Source organism: Phoxinus phoxinus (assembly GCF_949152265.1).
Source record: "Phoxinus phoxinus genome assembly, chromosome: 2".
Classification (NCBI taxonomy): domain Eukaryota; kingdom Metazoa; phylum Chordata; class Actinopteri; order Cypriniformes; family Leuciscidae; genus Phoxinus; species Phoxinus phoxinus.
The window spans coordinates 35,061,918-35,081,669 of record NC_136877.1 but is presented as its reverse complement, the minus strand read 5'-3'; the positions used below and the strand labels follow the sequence as shown (position 1 = coordinate 35,081,669).

The 19,752-nt window shown below is 37.0% G+C and overlaps 1 protein-coding gene across 1 annotated transcript in view; it reads left to right on the top strand.

Moving 5' to 3' along the window:
* mybpc3 (myosin binding protein C3) overlaps positions 1–18,365 on the top strand; it is a 37,010-nt gene extending 18,645 nt beyond the window's left edge. Inside the window, exons 19-31 of the mRNA XM_079638170.1 lie at positions 77–142; positions 879–1,038; positions 1,494–1,598; positions 1,892–2,080; positions 4,463–4,597; positions 6,799–6,966; positions 8,435–8,523; positions 9,116–9,311; positions 9,528–9,667; positions 12,513–12,672; positions 12,841–12,977; positions 13,510–13,696; positions 18,016–18,365. Of these exons, the coding sequence (XP_079494296.1) occupies positions 77–142; positions 879–1,038; positions 1,494–1,598; positions 1,892–2,080; positions 4,463–4,597; positions 6,799–6,966; positions 8,435–8,523; positions 9,116–9,311; positions 9,528–9,667; positions 12,513–12,672; positions 12,841–12,977; positions 13,510–13,696; positions 18,016–18,047 (1,764 nt within the window). The 3' untranslated portion in view covers positions 18,048–18,365. The remainder of the gene's footprint in view (positions 1–76; positions 143–878; positions 1,039–1,493; positions 1,599–1,891; positions 2,081–4,462; positions 4,598–6,798; positions 6,967–8,434; positions 8,524–9,115; positions 9,312–9,527; positions 9,668–12,512; positions 12,673–12,840; positions 12,978–13,509; positions 13,697–18,015) is intronic.
* Positions 18,366–19,752: the final 1,387 nt, after the last annotated feature.

The window sequence follows — 19,752 nt, the reverse complement described above, 5'->3', positions numbered from 1 at the left end:
CTTCAGTTTCTCACACTTAACTAAACCTCCCTGACCTGGTTGCCATGGCTTCACAGCTTCTGCTCTGCTCATGTAGGATAGCTCTAAGGAGGGAGAGTCGCGTCCTGAACCGAGGCACTCATGGACAGTGAAGAACGGTGAAGTGAGTTCGGGTCTTAACAATCCCCGACTGCTTGTACAATGTACATTATTCTGTGCCTTATATGCTTCTTGCTTTGGCTATGATGTTGGATGTCTTGTTATTGACCCATGCTGCATGATGATGATGCAGTCTTGATTGGTTTAATCCAGGGAGACACTCCATGGGAACTCATGTTCATATATATAGTCAATATTTAATAATACTTAATTTTTAAGTGTTTAATTTTTTATTGTTTAGTGAAGTGTAGTGCAGTTTAGTTCTTTCTTCTCTACTTTAACTGTGGTTTGTCTTTCCCTGGGTACAAAGGAAACAAGCTGCTCTAACATTAACACAAGCATCACTTTGAAACAAAACTCATCATACTTGTGAAATCCCTACACTGCTACAAAGCATCAAGTGTTTCACACACAGCACACTACTCTGTAGAATACTGTGTCTACAAGGTGAGTGCGTCTTTCATGATTTAATGTTCATAAAGTATAAAGTTTGAAAATAATAGGTAAGCAACTTCCATTCATAGGAACTAGAGGGAGGTATTTACCAGGTAATGTATAATATCTGAGATTTCAGATATCTGTAGCATCTATGAGTGTTTTGGCAAGTATTATATTAGATCTTTCTCCATGATCTATTCCTGATTGCCTGGTTTTGAAAATTCAGAGTTGAATGTGAGGGCCTGTGACTGATCCAGATTGAAATTTTTTTTTTTAACAAGTGGTTTTGATTGGTCGATCAGGTGCTGACAGACTCAGATGGGCGTGTCCATGTGGAGAGTACCAAAGGCCATTGCATCTTTACCATTGAGGGGGCGGAGCGTCAGGACGAGGGCGTGTACTCTGTTATTGTACGCAATCCTGCTGGAGAGGATACAGCTGACATTAACGTCAAAGTTGTTGGTAAGCTTAACCTCATTAGTGTGGCTACGCTTCCCAGCTGTTCTCCAGAAGGCTGAAGTTAGGCCCTAATTTCATTACGGGCCATGTTGCAACACCCTGTTGTACTTGAACTCAGAAAGCTCTTTAGATTTCTTAAAACAGTTCTAGGTTTTTTTTTCATGGCTTCTGGCATACAGCAGAACTGTACTTTCTTGTTTTTAAATAATGAAATAAAATGCATAAAAAGACCACAAACTGAACTGTCCAGATCTCTTTTTAGGATCTGGACGTTTATTATCACTCCAGAAATAGATTACTTCATGTATTGCCATTATGAGGTTTGCATAGTACATTCAAATCAATAGCAAAGTGCTGCCATTTGAGAGCAAAATGCCTTTGATGTAATTGTATATTAGCTGTACCGCACTTTGACCCTTATAAAGAAATGGTCTGACTGCACTTTTAATGTTTTACAGATGTGCCAGATCCACCTGAAGCTCCCAGAATCCTTGGCGTTGGTGAAGATTCATGTACTGTCCAATGGGATCTCCCACTCTTTGATGGTGGTCAGCCAGTCATAGGTGACTTACCTTACAGTACATGTTACGATACATAGTTAATATTGTATCAACAGTAACTCTTGTTGACATCATTACAAGTTCATAAGAACTATAAATGACAAGTTTCTCTCAACCACTAACTTAACACAAACCCCATCTAACTTAAAGTTAAGTGAAGTTATGTAAACCTATGCAACCTAGATATTCTGAAAAATGACTTAATTATATGGCCGAAAAAGTCTGAAAATCTCCTTTTAAATGTGCACTTTAGGAAAATGCATGATGACAACATTGTGTTCTTAATGTCTTCTAAGGTTATGTCCTGGAAAGGAAGAAGAAAAAGAGCTATAGATGGATGAGACTCAATTTTGATCCTTATAAAGAGACAACATATGAGGCCAAGAAAATGATTGAGGGCGTGGCCTATGAGATGCGCGTTTATGCAGTAAACGCCATCGGCATGTCACGCCCCAGTGCCGCTTCCCAGCCATTTGTGCCAGTTGGTGAGTTCCACTGCTTTGATTTATATCTTTACTTATGTATAAGGGACACGTTTGTTTACCCTGCTGTTTTTTAAACCTCTTTTACCAATATTTAAATGTAATAGGTAGTAGCTGCTGTTCATCTCCAGACATGTAGATGACTTAGACACATCTTGCCATTCATCTAATTGGTCCATTCAACAGGTTGTGTGCTGTTAAACTGGTCAGAAAAAGGTCCTTTCAGTTTAAATTTTTGACATCTTGATGTTCTTGCGTCCATTTGTTTATCAACTTTCACATAATCTTCTAGTGAGCTGTGTTAAAAGGATTGCTATCTGTGTAGACTGTTGTCTGTTACAAGACAGCTGATTAGGAAACTATCCTTGGCATCCTCCTCTATAAATAATGGCATGTTAAAACTCTGCAAAGCTGTATCTATGGCATTGTCTAAAGAGAGGAGGGGGCAGGACAGTGCACTTCCTTTGTTGCTTGCCCTGTCGCGTCACTGTGGCCATAGGAGAAGACCACAGCAGGTGTTAGAGCGGACAGACACTTTTCAGGAGGCTCTCCTTGGAAAACGTACGAGACTGTAGTGATCCAGAGGCAGAATGACCAAACCGATGCTCCCCAAGACTGCGGAGAAGAAGCCAGCCGAGGCACCACCAGCTGAGGCACCACCAGCTGAGGCACCACCAGCTGAGACACCACCGGCTGATCCGGTGCCCAATGTTCCAGCAGACACCAAAGAGCCGGAGCCAGAAGCACCTCCTCCAGAAGAACCTGCACAAGAGGGCAGTGCTGAAGCTCCTGTACCTCTAGCTGAGGATGAGGCAGCTCCTGCTCCTTCTGAAGATGGAGCTTCTCCAGCAGAAGTAGCACCAACAGTACAGGAGGCGGTACCTTCTGCAGAAGTAGCCCCCCCACCAGAGCCGGAACCAGAGCCTGAACCTGTTGGCAGTAGGCGTCCATTTCTAACAATCTTTTGGGGAGCTTATTAATGCAGGGATATATCAGTCTCCATGACATCTTTATATCTCTTTTTATGGCTGTTTTGATCCATCATTGTCAATAACTTATGTCAAGAACCATTCACTGATGAAAATGCCATAGAGAGGAATTAAAACCTAAACTGGTTTTATAATGCCAGTCAGCATGTAATCACTGGCTATTGTATTTGGCTTGGGCAATGATGTGCTTAAAACTTTTGTTTTGTTGAATTGAGCATGTTGAATTTTAATACGTTAGTGGTTTTTGCGTGAATGGTTGCATGCAAACGTTAGCGAAATTACGTGAGTAAAGAAGGTCCATTGTCAATAGAGTAGTGATGTACTGTATGAAGCACAGACCACTTCCAAAGTCACTTCCAAGCCAAGCAGTTTTCTTTTGGTCAACAGTCAACACATCAAAATTGTGTACCCGACCTGAACTCAATGCAAAATCTGCATACGGAAAAGTTTCGCCTTAAAGTGAAATTCCCGATTGTGCAAATTCCTAATTTGCTGAACAATATTAAATGTAACCACACCTTAAGGCCTGAATAAGTGCCCCAAACTGAAGCCTCGTCATTTTACTCTATTTATTTAAGTTAAAATTCAATTGCCGTCCTATTTACAGTGATAAACGGTTGTTTGCATTTCAAGGAAAAGTAACTGTACTCTAGATAACTTGGCTAGATAAGAATAGATGTACTGGGATTTGCTGCAAGTTATAGTCTTCATAAATAAAGTTTGACCTGGGCATGTCATTGCCGCTTAAATATGGCTCAAACATTTTAGACTGAAGCTTGCTTGCAAATCACAGTAAAGAGCATGTATATCTTCAGGAGACCCTTATCACCACTGACCTAGTCAACCTCAGACTCATTCAAGCAATGTTGGTTTATTCTTGTCTGTAAGGAAAGGCTTACTGTGAAGTAGATATGATGAACCTTGCTTCTATTTATATGGCTGCTTGGCTTGTGACAATGCTATGCTCTTCTCACATTATTCAGTGAGATTTTGTTGGAGACCACCAGGGTGATAAGTCTAGGTAAATCCAGCCATGTAGTAAAAAGTCTTCAGCACTCTCTGTATTTGATGGCTTAATAACAGTGCATAAATACAATACAGAAAAGGTGTGCACTCAAAATACATCATACACACAAGGGTTTTCATTGCAATCAGCTGGCAAAGCTAACATTTAGTACAATATCATTTCAGAATGGCTAGGTGCAAAAATGCAAACCAGTTTATTGGCTAAAGTGATAATGGAAAGAAAAATGATAGTGTCAGTTGAACTTTTCCAACAGTTTTACTATGCATTTACTCCATCTGCTGATATAAAGCACTTGAACAAAACTTCATACAAGAACATCTTTTCTTTTTAGTGGAACACCATCTCATTCTTAAAACTTCCTGTCTACAGCTCCTACCAGCGAGCCCACTGGCCTGTGTGTTGATGACATCAGTGATACCTCTATTTCGCTGAAATGGAGGGCTCCAGAGAGGATAGGCTCAGTTGAGCTTGAAGGCTATGGGGTTGAGTACTGCAAGGAAGGCTGTAAGTCAAAGTTAAAAGCTCAGCTAAATTAACAAGCCCACCGATTCCACAGAATTGCTTTAAATATGTTTATCAAAAGAGTACAGTTGTGGTCAGAATTATTGGCATCTCTGGTAAATATGATCACAGATGGCTGTAAAAATAAATCTGCATTGTTTATTTTAATAATAATAATCTGCATTGTATTCTTTTTAATCTTTCATTCAAAAAATTCTCAGAAATCTAACCTTTCATTGAAAAGTAAAAGAATTGAAAATGGGGGGAAACTCACATTATTAAATAAAACACGTTAGCCACAATTATTGGCACCCCTAATTTTTTTTATGAGTAAAATATCTCTGAAGTATATTACCATTAATATTAAAGTTTTTTAGCACACCAGGCTGACTGAAACAAGAAGTCATAGCTAGACAATTTCATGTTCCTAAAGGAGTATAAATATGAAGAAACACAAAAGCCAAATTCCCTTCATCATCCATCACAAAGAGTAAAACCAAAGAATATAGTTCTGACGTGCAGCAAAAGAATGTTGAGCATCACAAAATAGAAAGTGGCTGTAAGAAAATAGTTAAAGCATTGAAAATCTTAATTTCCACCATTAGGGCAATAATTAAGAAGTTCCAATCAACTAAGCAGCTTTTTGGCAGCAAACACACTAGATACAGGTGAGACTCACATTTTTTTTGAATATCGTGCAAAAGTTAATTTATTTCAGTAATTCAACTTAAAAGGTAAAACTAATATATTATATAGACTCATTACATGCTAAGTGAGATATTTCAAGCCTTTATTTGTTATAATTGTGATGATTATGGCTTACAGCTTATGAAAACCCCAAATTCAAAAATTAGTATATTGTGAAAAGGTTGTCATAAGCTGTAAGCCATATTCATTAAAATTATAACAAATAAAGGCGTGAAATATCTCACTTTGCATGTAATGAGTGAGTCTATATAATATATTAGTTTCACCTTTTAAGTTGAATTACTGAAATAAATGAACTTTTGCACAATATTCTCATTTTACGAGTTTCACCTGTAGATGGGTTTGGTGCAAACTGGGATAAAAAGTACTCCATGCCTGGATCTTTAATGTTGTGGGCCTATTTTTTTTTGCTGGAGGTCCTGGACATCTTGTTCAGATTCATGGTATCATGGATTCTAGCAAATTCCAACAGATCAAATATCTAAACCTGACGGCCTCTGCTAGAAATCTTATAATGGGCCATGTTTGGATCTTCCAACTGGACAGTGATCTAAAACAAAGATTAAAATCAACACAAAAATGTTTCACTGAGCACAAAATTAAGCTTCTACCATGGCTGTCCCAGTCCCCTAAACTGAACCAAAATGAGTGGGCTGAACTGAAGAGAAGAAGCGCCAACATGGATCTGGGAATCTGAAGGATCTTGAGAGATTCTTTATGGAGGAATGGTCTCTGATCTCTTGTCAGGTGTTCTCCAAAATCATCAAGCATTATAGGAGAAAACTCAAGAGCTGTTATCTTGGCAAAAGGAGGTTGCAAAAACTATTTAATAAAAGGGTGCCAATGACTGTGGCTCGTGTTTTGGAGAAAAGCATTTATTTCATAATGCGATTTACCCCCCACTTTAAATTCTTTTACTTCAATAACATGTTAGAATTTTGCGCATTTTTTGAATGAAAGATCAAAAGAATAAACAATGGAGTTTTATTTTTACAGCAATCTTTGATCATATTTACTAGGGATGCCAATAATTCTGAACACAACTGTAAACTACTGTTCAAAATTTTGGGTTCAGTAAGATTTTCTTATGCTCACAAAGGCTGCATTTTAACAGCAAAAATCCAGCAATAACAGAAATATTCTGAACTATTATTACTGTTTTCTATTTTAATATAGTTTATTTCTGTGATGTCAAAGCTGACGTTTTTGAGATTTCCCAGATTTCTTTGATGAAAAGAAAGTTTAAAAGAACAGTACTAATTTGAAATAGAACATTTTAGTAACTATGAAAAATCTTCCTGACCTCAAACATTTTGAACGGTAGTGTAGCTTTAGCCTAGTTATATATTTGAATCTACTCATGTTACAATGCACTAGTATTTATTTCTTATTTTTAGCAATCCTGGTGTAAAAACATTATTTTCAACGGCATCAAAATACTTTTTAGAATAAATCCTCAATATTCTGTTTCTGAAAACTTTATTTCATCTCTATAGCTGATGAATGGATCCCTGCATTTTCGGGTCTCACAGATAGGACCTCTGTGATCATCCGTGACCTGCCAACTGGAGAGAAGATGCAGTTCCGTGTGAGGGCGTATAACATGGCAGGCCCAAGCCCTCCAGCCTCACTGCAACAAGCAGTCACAATCCGTGAAATCATGCGTGAGTTAAGACAGAGAATAATCTTAAAATGTTAGGCTAGCACATTTAAGGGCAACTTTTTGGATCATTACACAAGGACAAGTCCAAAACCATGTCTTGAACATTGGAGGGGACCAATTTTTTTTAGAAAGCATAAAGAAATAGAACAGTGAAGGAAATTCTAGGTCTAATTCTAGTTGGGAAATAATCATTTTGCATTCGAGTAGTTTAGTAGATGTTACTGTCAGTGGTTTAACATTTCTATCATAAAAGTTGTATTAAATGTTTCAATATTTACATCTCTCACTCTTTCAACGTTAAACTGACGCTTTGCACTGGCATTCACGCTCTGCTTTTGTGAACAGTAAACTCCGCCTACTTTGATTTGATTGGCCATCTCAATCATTTTGACATCAACGAGCACTGTTAGACCTCTGTGTCAGGTTTAAAAATTGTACTTTTAAACCTTTTTATCATTCTAACAACGTGCATTTCTGCATAATGGAGTGCAGCAGAGCAGTGCAAGAATTTCAAATATTGGGGGGACAATTTGGCCATTTCTAATTATTGGGGGGTGGGGTGACTTGTCCCCCTCAATGTCTTAAAGGGTTAGTTCACCCAAAAATGAAAATTCTGTCAGTAATTACTCACCCTCATGTTGTTCCAACCCCGTAAGACCTTCGTTTATCTTCGGAACACAAATTAAGATATTTAATTTAAATTTAAGAGCTGTCTCACTCCTTCATAGGCTGCTTGGTAATTTCATCTGCCGGCCCAGAAAAGTTATCGCGTATGCGTCGTGGCGCTCTCGTGAACTCACTCAGAGGCCCACACTGAAGAAAATTAATAGTTGAAATAGTTGCGCACCAACGTATTCTCGTCGCTTGATAAACTTAAGGTTGAGCCACTGTAGTCACTTGGACTATTTTAACGATGTCTTCACTAACTTTTCTGGGCCGACAGACGCAATTACTATGAAGGAGTGAGACTCTCAGATTTAATTAAAAATATCTTAATTTGTGTTCCGAAGATGAACGAAAGTCTTACGGGGTTGGAACAACATGAGGGTGAGTAATTACTGACATCATTTTTTTTTTTGGGGTGAACTAACCCTTTAAGGTGCGTTTTTCCCTGGGATACAAAACACAACGATTACTTTTTGCACAGTGTGGACTGCTAGAGTTCAATGTTGATTCAGTTCAGTAACAGTGTCGATGGGGGAGGGTGCAGTTCTTCTCTGTCCTACATATTGGCCTGTTCTCTCCTTATAGATTGTGTTTACAGACATGATATGTGAGGCCTCTTGCTACAGATGAGTCTACTTGATAATAGACTGAAGCTAAGTTTATACATGGTAATATTCAGACAAATAAGCTTTATTTTTAAGTGAAGATCTATCTATTACATCGCATTATAGTCTAGTGTTGGGAAGGAAATTAGATCTAAAAGGATCTTATCTTCATGAATCACTTACATTCTCTTATTGCAGAGCGGCCAAAAATCTGGCTTCCCCGTAACCTTCGTCAAACACTCATCAAGAAAGTAGGAGAAACGATTAACCTGGTAATCCCCTTCCAGGTGAGAAAAGTCATCCTTCAGACTGTGTTTGTAACACGCAAATACCTACTAAAATTATGCTGCAGGTCATGTGAATTATTCATTTGAACCTCTTTCAAATGCAAACAATTTAGATTCATTTCTTGGCAGGCGTCCTCTGAGTGCTGTGAAAAGATCCAGCAAAGTTCTCTATTGCTGTATCCAGCTGCATTATTTGTCACAGAATTAAGCCATTGGCTGTCCTTTTTTGATGCAGACTTTGACCTCCAACAGTTTCCATCAGCCAGAGCTTCAGTATTCGACTAGACTGTAACTTGTCCACTTGTTTGTTTACAGAACCCAGTTTGTGAAACATAGATCTTCATCCTCTCACTCAATAAATACACTGTACTCTATGGCTGAAATACAATGAAGGAGGCTGCATACAGATGGCAGTCAATGACACGAGGCTGAACAGCAGCTGTAACACACCTGTAGGGAACTCTAGTGTCTAAAACATCTCCATCCATCCTTCCATCCATCCATTTGTGTCATAACATAAGTACTTTTTTATGTTTCTTGTCAGTAATATAGTTTGTGAGATGTCTTGACACATTCTTCACCCACTTTTAAGGGGAAACCACGGCCTCAAGTAACCTGGACAAAAAACAATGAGCCTCTGGACCCTAAGCTGGTCAGCATACGGAACAGCGACACTGATACCATCCTCTTCATCAGGAGATCTGAGAGAAAGGATTCTGGGAAGTATGATGTTCAAGTGCAAATTGAGAATGTGGAGGACAAAGCCAATGTGAATATACAGATTGTTGGTAAGTTACTAGGATCTGTTTGTAAGCATACACTGTCAGTTTAACCTGTACTTTTGACCAGATTTGACACAGTTGCCGAAGATTCGAAGAATAACATGTAGTAATTACATACGGTACAATGTTCAGTTTCTGTTCACAGTTTTCTTCTATGTAGTACTTGTGTCTTTGTTTGCATCAGTAAACATCAGAACGCATTTCGTTCTCTTCTAATGTCAGACCTGCCGGGCCCACCCCAGAGTTTAAAGGTGATGGAAATTTGGGGCTTCAACGTTGCCCTGGAGTGGAAACCACCCAAGGATAATGGCAACTGTGACATCACAGGCTACACCATCCAGAAGGCTGACAAGAAAACCATGGTAAACCCAAACCTGCAAAGTAGGGATTTTGCTGAAATGGAAAATGATTTTATTTTATTTAGAAAATGACTGCCCTACCTGTTCTCTTTGATATTGAGTTATACATACTGTATGTACTGTTAGAGAGCTCTGCTCCCCTGCTGAGCACTGTTAGTAGTAAAACTCAGACTCATTGCAAGAATTTGAGAAAAAGAGAGGGAGTTAGTGGGTTCGTAAGCCTCCCCACACCGACAGCCTGCCATTGTCTATCTAAAGCAGCTAAGCTTGTGATCACTGTAATTGAGTAATGTATGTACACTATTCATCAGTGGCACAGCATTGCAGGGACACTCTGAGTTTATGGCCTATCTTGTGATATACAGTTGGCCAGTGGCACTGAATTGAGGGCCAGAGGAACAGCATCCAGAACATCCAGTACCCAAAGCTCCAAAATGACCCATACCGCTCACCACTCCATGGCACCTGTGCCCCCTTCGGTGCAGGCATGCTGTAATCTTAGCCCACGGCCTTGCCCTGATTTAAGTGCTGTCATTATATTGGTCTCTTTACCCCTTTGTACTCTTGAGCCACTAAAGTTAGCGGCTAAATAAAAAGCACCCGGTTTGGGTTTCACCTCACATTGTTACTAGAGCCAGTCTATTCCTCTCGCTGTGTTCAGAGCAGCAGGCACGAAGACAACGAATTATCAGGTTTCACAGGACAATCTCAATCAGAAATCGGAGATGCTCTGCTGCTAAATATAAAAGCTCTTTAGGCTGCAGGCATTGGGGCACATTCATAGGCAGGCCATTTACCTGCTTCTGCATCTACTGCTCCCACGGACATAGTAATGACACTTCGGCTTAATACATGTGCTAAGCGATCCTACAACGTTTTCCCCATTGTCTACTTCTATAACAATGGACGGAATGATTTTACAGTGGTATATTCAGACATCTGAGAGCCACTTGACTATGTTTTAGATTAGCACGGATAATTGGTGCCATAGTATAGCCACATACTGTTTGCTGGTGACCATATGACAAAAATGGTTGACAATGAGCATGAACATGCAGTGTTTTTATGCCCATTTTTATAGTTTTATTATTATTATTATTATTTATAATTAATTTACTGAGGTTTGAGCTTTAAAATAAATTGTTCCTAGTACATTTCTGAAAGAACAAACACAGGCTACAACCAGCATAAAGCAAACATGAAACGTGTACAAAACGTTAAATCCAATGCAAGCCCCACCCTGCAATAAATAAATATAATAAAAACAAAAAAAACTCATTTTAAGTACCGTACACTACTTTTAAAAAGTTTGGGTTCGGTGACATTTTTTAATGTTTTTTTAAATACTGTATGCATTTTTGGTGAGCAAAATACACTTATGTGACCATGGACCACAAAACCAGTCATATGTGTACATTTTTTTAAATTGAGATTTATACATCATCTGAATAAATAAGCTTTCCATTGATGTATGGTTTATAAGGATAGGACAATATTTGGCCGAGATACAACTATTTGAAAATCTGGTTATCTGAGGGTGCAAAAATAAATAATAAATACATTTATCGTATTTTACCCTGATTTATCGTCCCTGCCATTATTTAAATTTGGAATTTCTCTGAAATTAAAAATCTTTGGGAACTTTTGGGATATTGTAAGTACACAACTGCAGGAAATATCACACTGTGCAAGTGATTTTGGGATATTTTATTACAAAAATCTTACATATTGTACCTTTAAGAACACAGTAAAAACCTAATATTGTGAACTATTATTACAATTTAAAAGTTTTCTATTTTTATATATTTTAAAATGTAATTTAGTCCTGTGATATCAAAGCTGAATTTTCAGCATCGTTACTCCAATCTTCAGTTTCACACAATTCTTCAGAAATCATTTGAACTCTTTCTCAGCCATTTCCGTGTTTTTACTGTTATGCGGTAGGGGGTGCTATTACGCATCTGACTGAATCTCCTGATCAAAAGACGGTGTGAAGACGAAGCAGAAACAAGTGATAGCAGCATATAATGGAAGCAGACACATTATGTAAAATAAACGGCATCAAAACTGCCTAATGTTACTGAATGAAATGTCGACCCAGGACGAGGTACTGGACTGTGATGCTTTGAGGGTGTTGATTGACTCAATCTACTCCTGCTGTTTTGATCATCCTTGTGAATCAGATCTGGATGTATTCTTTGACAAATTCAACATATTTTTCTCAGCTTTTTGCTCAAAATTTTGCTTTTTTATGAAACTTACCCACATTAAAATGTTGATAAAAAAAATGCTTTAAAAAAGTTTTATTCTAGCATGTTCAGACATTCATACAACAAAATATTCATGAAAATTTGGTGAAAATTATCAAAAATGCAGGCACTGGCTGGCAACCTTTAAAAAAATGCTGGCGGTGAAAGAGTTAATATGCTGATTTGGTGCTAAAGAAACATTTCTCATTAATATCAGTGTTGAAAACAGTCCTGCTGCTTAATATTTTTGTGGAAATTTTGATGCATCCTTTGATTAATAAAAATATTTTGTAACAATACATGATTTTACTTTAACTATTGATTAATTTAATGCATCCTTGCTCGATAAAAGTATTATTATTTTTTTTTTTTATTTTTTTTTTTTTTTTACTTTTGAACGGTAGTTGAAGTATCTTATAAAAAATATATATATTATTTTATGGATATTTTAATTATTTTCATGAAACAGATATTTTTGTCATAATGTTGTGGTCAGTTTCAGAGAAGAACAAATACAGCTTTTAAACACAGTAAAGGGTGTCTCACAATGTGGGACACAATATATGACTACGTTTATGTGTTTTTTCTTTTCTTCGCAGGAATGGTACACTGTGTATGAACAGTATCGTCGCACTAATTGTGTGGTGTCAGACCTGATCATGGGGAATGAGTATGTGTTTCGTGTGTACGCCATAAACATGGTGGGTCTGAGTCCAGAGCCTTGCCTTTCCAAAGACAGTGCCTACATCCAGAAAACAGGTGACCATTTGTGCCCAGATACACTAGATTCTCATGTCTGCTCACTAGCATGCAGTGTAGATAGCAAGAATACTTCTGCTAGAATTTGGTGGTTAGGCTGTAAGTATTTGAAATTCCCATGTAGCTCACCCAGATCTCCTGATAAAAAGGTTTTGGTTCTCTTTACAGGCATTGTGTATAAGCATCCTTCCTACAAAGAGCATGATTTCTCTGAGGCCCCCAAGTTCACACATCCTCTCATGAGTCGCTCAGTTATTTCCGGATACAACGCTACACTCAGCTGCTCTGTAAGAGGCATCCCTAAGGTGAGCATGTGTGACCTTACTATCAATGGTTATGCACTATATAGCCAAACGTATGAACACAATATCACAATCACTTGTGCTTGTTTAGCATTTAATTTCAAACTGAAAGGAATGTAACTAGCCTTTTGCTCTCATTCAGACACAAGAGCATCAGTGAGGTCACAGTGGGCTCCGGCTCACAGTCGGCATTACAATTCATCCCAAAAGTCCTCATTTTGTTCACAAGAATATTGTCACGTAGAAGTGGAAAATGCCCAACCTGTTAAGTGTTCAAATTAGTCTATTTATTTTGACCATGTAGTAGAAATGACAAAAACACAGAATCATGTTACCCTGCTCTTGAAATGTTTGACAGCTTCATTTTGTTTTACACATAATTCTGATAAATATATTAGTATCTTAACCCAGATGTTAGCAGGTTCGAAGAAAGAAATAGCAATATATGTGGATAGCTATCTTATCTATCATTATGTTTATGTAAGAAAATTGGAAAGATAATCTGTTTCTACTTACATCTCATTGTTTTGTGCAGCCTAAAGTCACATGGTACAAAAACAAGATGGACATTACAAACGAGGCCAAGTATCGTATGTTCAGCAATCAGGGTGTGCTGACTCTGGAGATCCGGAAGCCGTGTCCGTTTGATGGAGGTGTGTACATGTGTAAGGCGGTCAACGCGAGCGGAGAAGACTTAGTAGAATGCAAACTGGAAGTTCGCTGTGAGTACTTGCCTCTTGCTCAAGAGCTACTGAGAGATTTACTTAGCATCATTTGGTTGATGTCTCATTGTTACATACTGTATATTTTATATCTGATTTGTCTAGTAATTACACTACTGTTTAAAAGTTTGTTGTCAGTAAGTTGTCACATTTTTTAAAGTTTTTGAAAGAAGTATCTTATGCTTACCAATGCTGAATCTATTTATGATAAAAAAAATACAGCAGTACAGCAATATTGTGACATATTATTACAATTTTAAAGTGACTGTTTTTTAAAATACATTACATTTCAGCAGCCATTACTCCAGTCTTTAGCGTCTCATGATCCTTCAGAAATTATTATAATATACTGATTGGATGTACACGAAACATTATTATTATTAATGTTGATTACAGTTGTGCTACTTCATTTTTTGGTGGAAACTGGAATAGTCATGTTATTTTTTACATTCATCAGTGTTGTCTATCTCTATCTATCTATCTATCTATCTATCTATCTATCTATCTATCTATCTATCTATCTATCTATCTATCTATCTATCTATCTATCTATCTATCTATCTATCTATCTATCTATCTATCTATCTATCTATCTATATATCTATCTATCTATCTATCTATCTATCTATCAAAAGTGTTAAATTGGTCATTTAAAAAAAATGTTTTTTAAGGAAGTCTCCTCTGCTCACCAAGGCTTCATTTATGTGATCGAAAATACAGCAAAAACAATAATATTGTGAAATACTTTCACTGCTGAATGTTCAGCAGTGTCACATGATCCTTCAGAAATCATTCTAATAATTCAGCAGCAAACGTTCTTTGCTGCTCAAGAAAAATGTCTTATTATTATCAATGTTGATTTTTTTTTTCAGGATTCTTTAATAAATATAAAGCTACTGTAACATTATACAGGTCTTTACTGTCACTTTTGATCAGTTTAATGCATCCTTGCTGAATAAAAGTTTTAATTTCTTAAAAATAAAGAAAGAAATTGACCAATAGTGTATCATTTTAAAAAAGATGAAAATTTCAGATAAATGCTGTTCTTTTGAACTTTATATTCATCAAATAATCCAGTTTTTTTTTTACATAACTGTTTTCAACATTGATAATAATACAAAATGTTTATTGAGCTGAAAATCAGCATATTAGAATGATTTCTGAAGGATCATGTGACACTGAAGGCTGGAGTAATGATTCTAAACATATATTTCACAATATTACTTTTTTTTGCTGTATTTTGGGGGGAAAAGCAGCCTTGATGAGCTGAAGAGGTTTCTTAAAATAAAAAAAATAAAAAAACATTACAATTCGTACCGATCTAAAACGTTTGAATGGTAGTGTATGTATACGTGAATGAATGAAACTCACCTGAATGACCGCTGAACATAAGATCACAATCTTATGATCAAATGAAAGATATATGCTGAGACATGTAGATCAAAATCCATCCATGCTGTATTAACATTTTATTTTTATTTTATAAAATGTTAATACGGAGTCTGCTGTGAGTTAGAAAAAAAACATCCTAGAACGGCAGTTTTACTCCAAAAAAAAGAAAAAAAGAAACATGGATGACATGTCCTGGCATAAATCCAAATGTTTCATTGTGGTTAATAACTGTTGGATTGGACCTAAAGGTGTATCTGAAGGTCCAGAATGGATCTCTTTCTAGTGATCCATGATTCCTGACGCGTGTCACACTTTAATACTTACTCCTTACTTCCTGTTTCCCTTCACATTCCCTACCGCCCTCACTCCCTCAGTGCGTGAGTAAACAGTAAGCTCAGGTTTGCTCTGTGTGAAATGTGTCCAAGGTAAGCATGATGATGCCCCATGTGTTGCAATCACACCCACACTGCATGCATGCACTTTCTCTAACAAACACTGACTCAAATCCAGCCTGTCTGGGTGCTTCTCAATACTGACATCGATCGAACTCCGCCATCACGAAGGACATCTCTATTCTCTAAAAGCACTGCAAAGGAGAGGTAAAGCGTGCATCATATGAAGACGTTTGCTGAAACACATGATACACACATTCATTCTCCTCCTATGATTTCAATCCAAACTTTTCTGTAACTTCGTTTAGAATATATATATATAAACTACATATAAGCAAGTATTCAACGTTCATACACACATGTGCTGGTCATATAATTTGAATATCATCAAAAAGTTGATTTATTTCAAGAATTCAACTTAACAGGTGAAACTAATATATTATATAGACTCATTACATGCAAAGTGAGATATTTCAAGCCTTTATTTGTTATAATTTTGATGATTATGGCTTACAGCTTATGAAACCCACAAAATCCCATTAGAATAATACATGAAATCACACATAATCACACAGTAATACCATGGTCATTGAACCAGGTTTTGGTTCTTTTGGCAGTGTGGGCACTGGAAAATGAAGGAAGCATGAAGTGCTCTGGAAATGTCCTGGTAGACGGCTGCGTTGACTCTGGATTTAATAAAGCACAGTGGACCAAAGTCCTCTTTTCTGATGAGAGCAAATTTTGCATCTCATTTGGAAATCAAGGTCCCAGAGTCTAAGAGAGGAGAGGCACAGAATCCACGTTGCTTGAAGTCCAGTGTAAAGTTTCCACAGTCAGTGATGGTTTGGGTGCCATGTCATCTGCTGGTGTTGGTCCACTGTGTTTTCTGAGGCCCAAGGTCAACGCAGCCGTCTACGAGGATGTTTTAGAGCACTTCATGTTTCCTGCTGCTGACCAACTTTATGGAGATCCAGATTTCATTTTCCAACAGGACTTGGCACCTGCACACAGTGCCAAAGCTAACAGTACCTGGTTTAAGGACCATGGTATCCCTGTTCTTAATTGGCCAGCAAACTCGCCTGACCTTAACCCTATAGAAAATCTATGGGGTATTGTGAAGAGGAAGATGTGATACGCCAGACCCAACAATGCAGAAGAGCTGAAGGCCACTATCAGAGCAACCTGGGCTCTCATAACACCTGAGCAGTGCCACAGACTGATCGACTCCATGCCACGCCGCATTCATTGCCGCAGTAATTCCGGCAAAAGGAGCCCCAACTAAGTATTGAGTGCTGTACATGCTCATACTTTTCATGTTCATACTTTTCAGTTGGCCAGCATTTCTAAAAATTATTTTTTTTGTATTGGTCCGAAGTAATATTCTCATTTTCTGAGATACTGAACTTGGGATTTTCATTAGTTGTCAGTTATAATCATCAAAATTAAAAGAAATAAACATTTGAAATATATCAGTCTGTGTGTAATGAATGAATATAATATACAAGTTTCACTTTTTGAATGGAATTACTGATTTAAATCAACTTTTTCATGATATTCTAATTGACCAGCACCTGTATACTGTGTTGCTATGATGCCTGGATCCTTGTATCCTTCCCTTGTGTCTTGAGATGGAGGATATTAGAGGCATTGTGAAGAAAAGGACACTAGGAAGCACAATTAAAGAAATGAGAAGCACCCTTGGTCTCTGAGCCACCAGATACCAGAACTAATATTAGTGTTGCACATACAGTCCAAGTACACCTGTTCAAAAGTTTGGTGTCTGTAAGATTTTTTTTTATATTTTTGAAAGAAACTGTTTATGCTCACCAAGGCTGCATTTATTTGATAAAAAATGTGGTAAACAATAATATTGTCAAATATTATTACAATCTTCAATAACTGTAATGGGGAAGCTGAATTTTCAGTATTATTACTCCAGTCTTCAGTTTCACATGATCCTTCAGAAATCATTCTAATATGATGATTTGGTGTTCAGGATTGTTTTTTTCCCTCCAGGATTGTTGATGAATAGAAAGTTAAAAAGAACATAGATTGAAACATTTGATTTTTAACAATGTTAACATCTTTACTGTCACTTTTAAACAATGTATTGTGCCTTTACTGAATGAAAGTATACTTTTTTTTATCTTTAAAAAAATCCCCAAAACCCCAAACTATTTGAACAGGTGCACTTATCCATGTTTTTTGTCCTGTAATATATAACTTATTGGACATTGAACATTTCCACGGGTTATCTATACGTTTTTAAAGAGTCACTCATTTCAAATGAACATTAAACTTCTGAACTCACAATGTCCAGTACAGTTGTATATTATCAAAATTAACAAAAATAGGTTCATCCACTTTGAAAATGGAGCTCTGAAATGCATGCAGGTTTGTTGTAGATCACTCAGATGTAATGATTTATTTTAAACATAATTTAAGGTAACTTTAGGTAACTCTACAAGTGGTAGCCTTTTTTCTTCTTGTAAATGCAGGATGTAATCTAATAATGGTTATTTCACTTCATTGCAGCCCCCGTCATAAAAGAAGACGTCAAGAAATGAGAGAGACGTAATGGGTTGGAGAAACTGTCACTATCATTTTTCTGTCTCCTGAAACTGATCCCTATGACATGTCCGTGATCAAATGACAGAGCAAAGACATATTTCAGTGGTTTTCTTCTTTTGCTTGTGCTCCCCGTTTCTCACTAACATCCCATGGTTTGTGCTTAGGTTTGGTTTTTCTTTCTTTATTGCTTGGGTTCATTTTATTTCACTTAATTTGGCTGTATTTAAGATCTCTGCTGTAGGGTCTAGTATTTTCTCTTCCACACTTTGATGTTATATAACGTGCTAAATAAAGCTGAGTTTTCTTGAAACTTATTATCTTCTGTTTTTTTTTTTTTCTGTTTTTTTTTTTTTTACATATTCTTAGTATAATAATATTACTCATTTGCATTTTTGCATATTTTTTCCTGAACATACAGGAAATTTCGTTTTTCATTTTTCTTTGAGCTACGAGATAAATGCGTCACCTAGACACCATAAATTAGCTACCTGAGAAACCAGTCACCCTGGGAGCGGAAGACAGGTGTCTACCGGAAGTTTCCATACATCATGATGACGCACTCTCCTGTCTATGAGTGATGGCGCAGCTATCAAATGCATTCTTTATGCACACGATCAGTATGTCCCAGCATCTGGAAGCGTCAACTCAGTGGTAATATCCTGAGAGCTGATAGATACCATGGCTGGCCTGCATGGCTTTGTTCTGGAATTTTCTCCAGTGGCAATTTGAGAGGATGAAATGTTTGAAATGAGTCCCATGATGGCTGAGGTGTCAAAATGACTGGATGGCCTGTTCCATATTGAAGTAAAGCAGCTGTGTCTCTGTCCTTGTGCACACATTACACACGTATTTCTTTCATTGATCACAACTGGTTTTATTACTGGACAAAATGTTACAAACCGTATTTGCATGTAAAAACAATATTATTTGTTATTATTTTTAGTTTTAAACGTTACATGTCCTGCTGACAGAAATATGTTCTACGAACGTTTTGCTAACGTTCACATTAAGTTATGAAAACGTGTTTTTTTTTTAAATAGATTTTTTTGTATTAATCATTGGTTATATGAACATTAATTTATATATGAACATTAATATATATATATATATATATATATATATATATATATATATATATATATATATATATATATAACACACACACACACACACTACCAGTCAAAAGTTTTGGATGGGTAAGATTTTTAATGTTTTAAAATAATTAAGCATTTTACTGCTCACCAAGGGAAAGATAAAAAATAAAAAAAAAGGCCTAAAAATTCTTACTGACCCCAAACGGTAGGCTAGTGTTTAATGTTACAAAAGCTTTCTATTTCAGATAAATGCTGTTCTTTTGAACTTTCTATTCATTAAAGTAGAATCCTGAAAATTCAGCTTTGATCACAGGAATAAATTACACGTTTTTTTTTACTACCCTTGGCTTTAGTGGAGCCACGTGACTTCAGCACGGGTGTTCGCGACTGGAAAACAATCCGAGGAAATGCAATTGAATGACAAATGGATGGATCCATACATTAATACAGTCAGCAGGCCTATTTTTTCTTCATTGCCACAGTTCAAACTCTCTACACCTTGTCAGAAGAGGGATTGTTATTATATTACGTGTTATTAATCAGTAGGCTGTTGGTGACGTGCAGGCCCCGTCTTAACGATGCAACCTGAGACAGAAGGAACACGGAC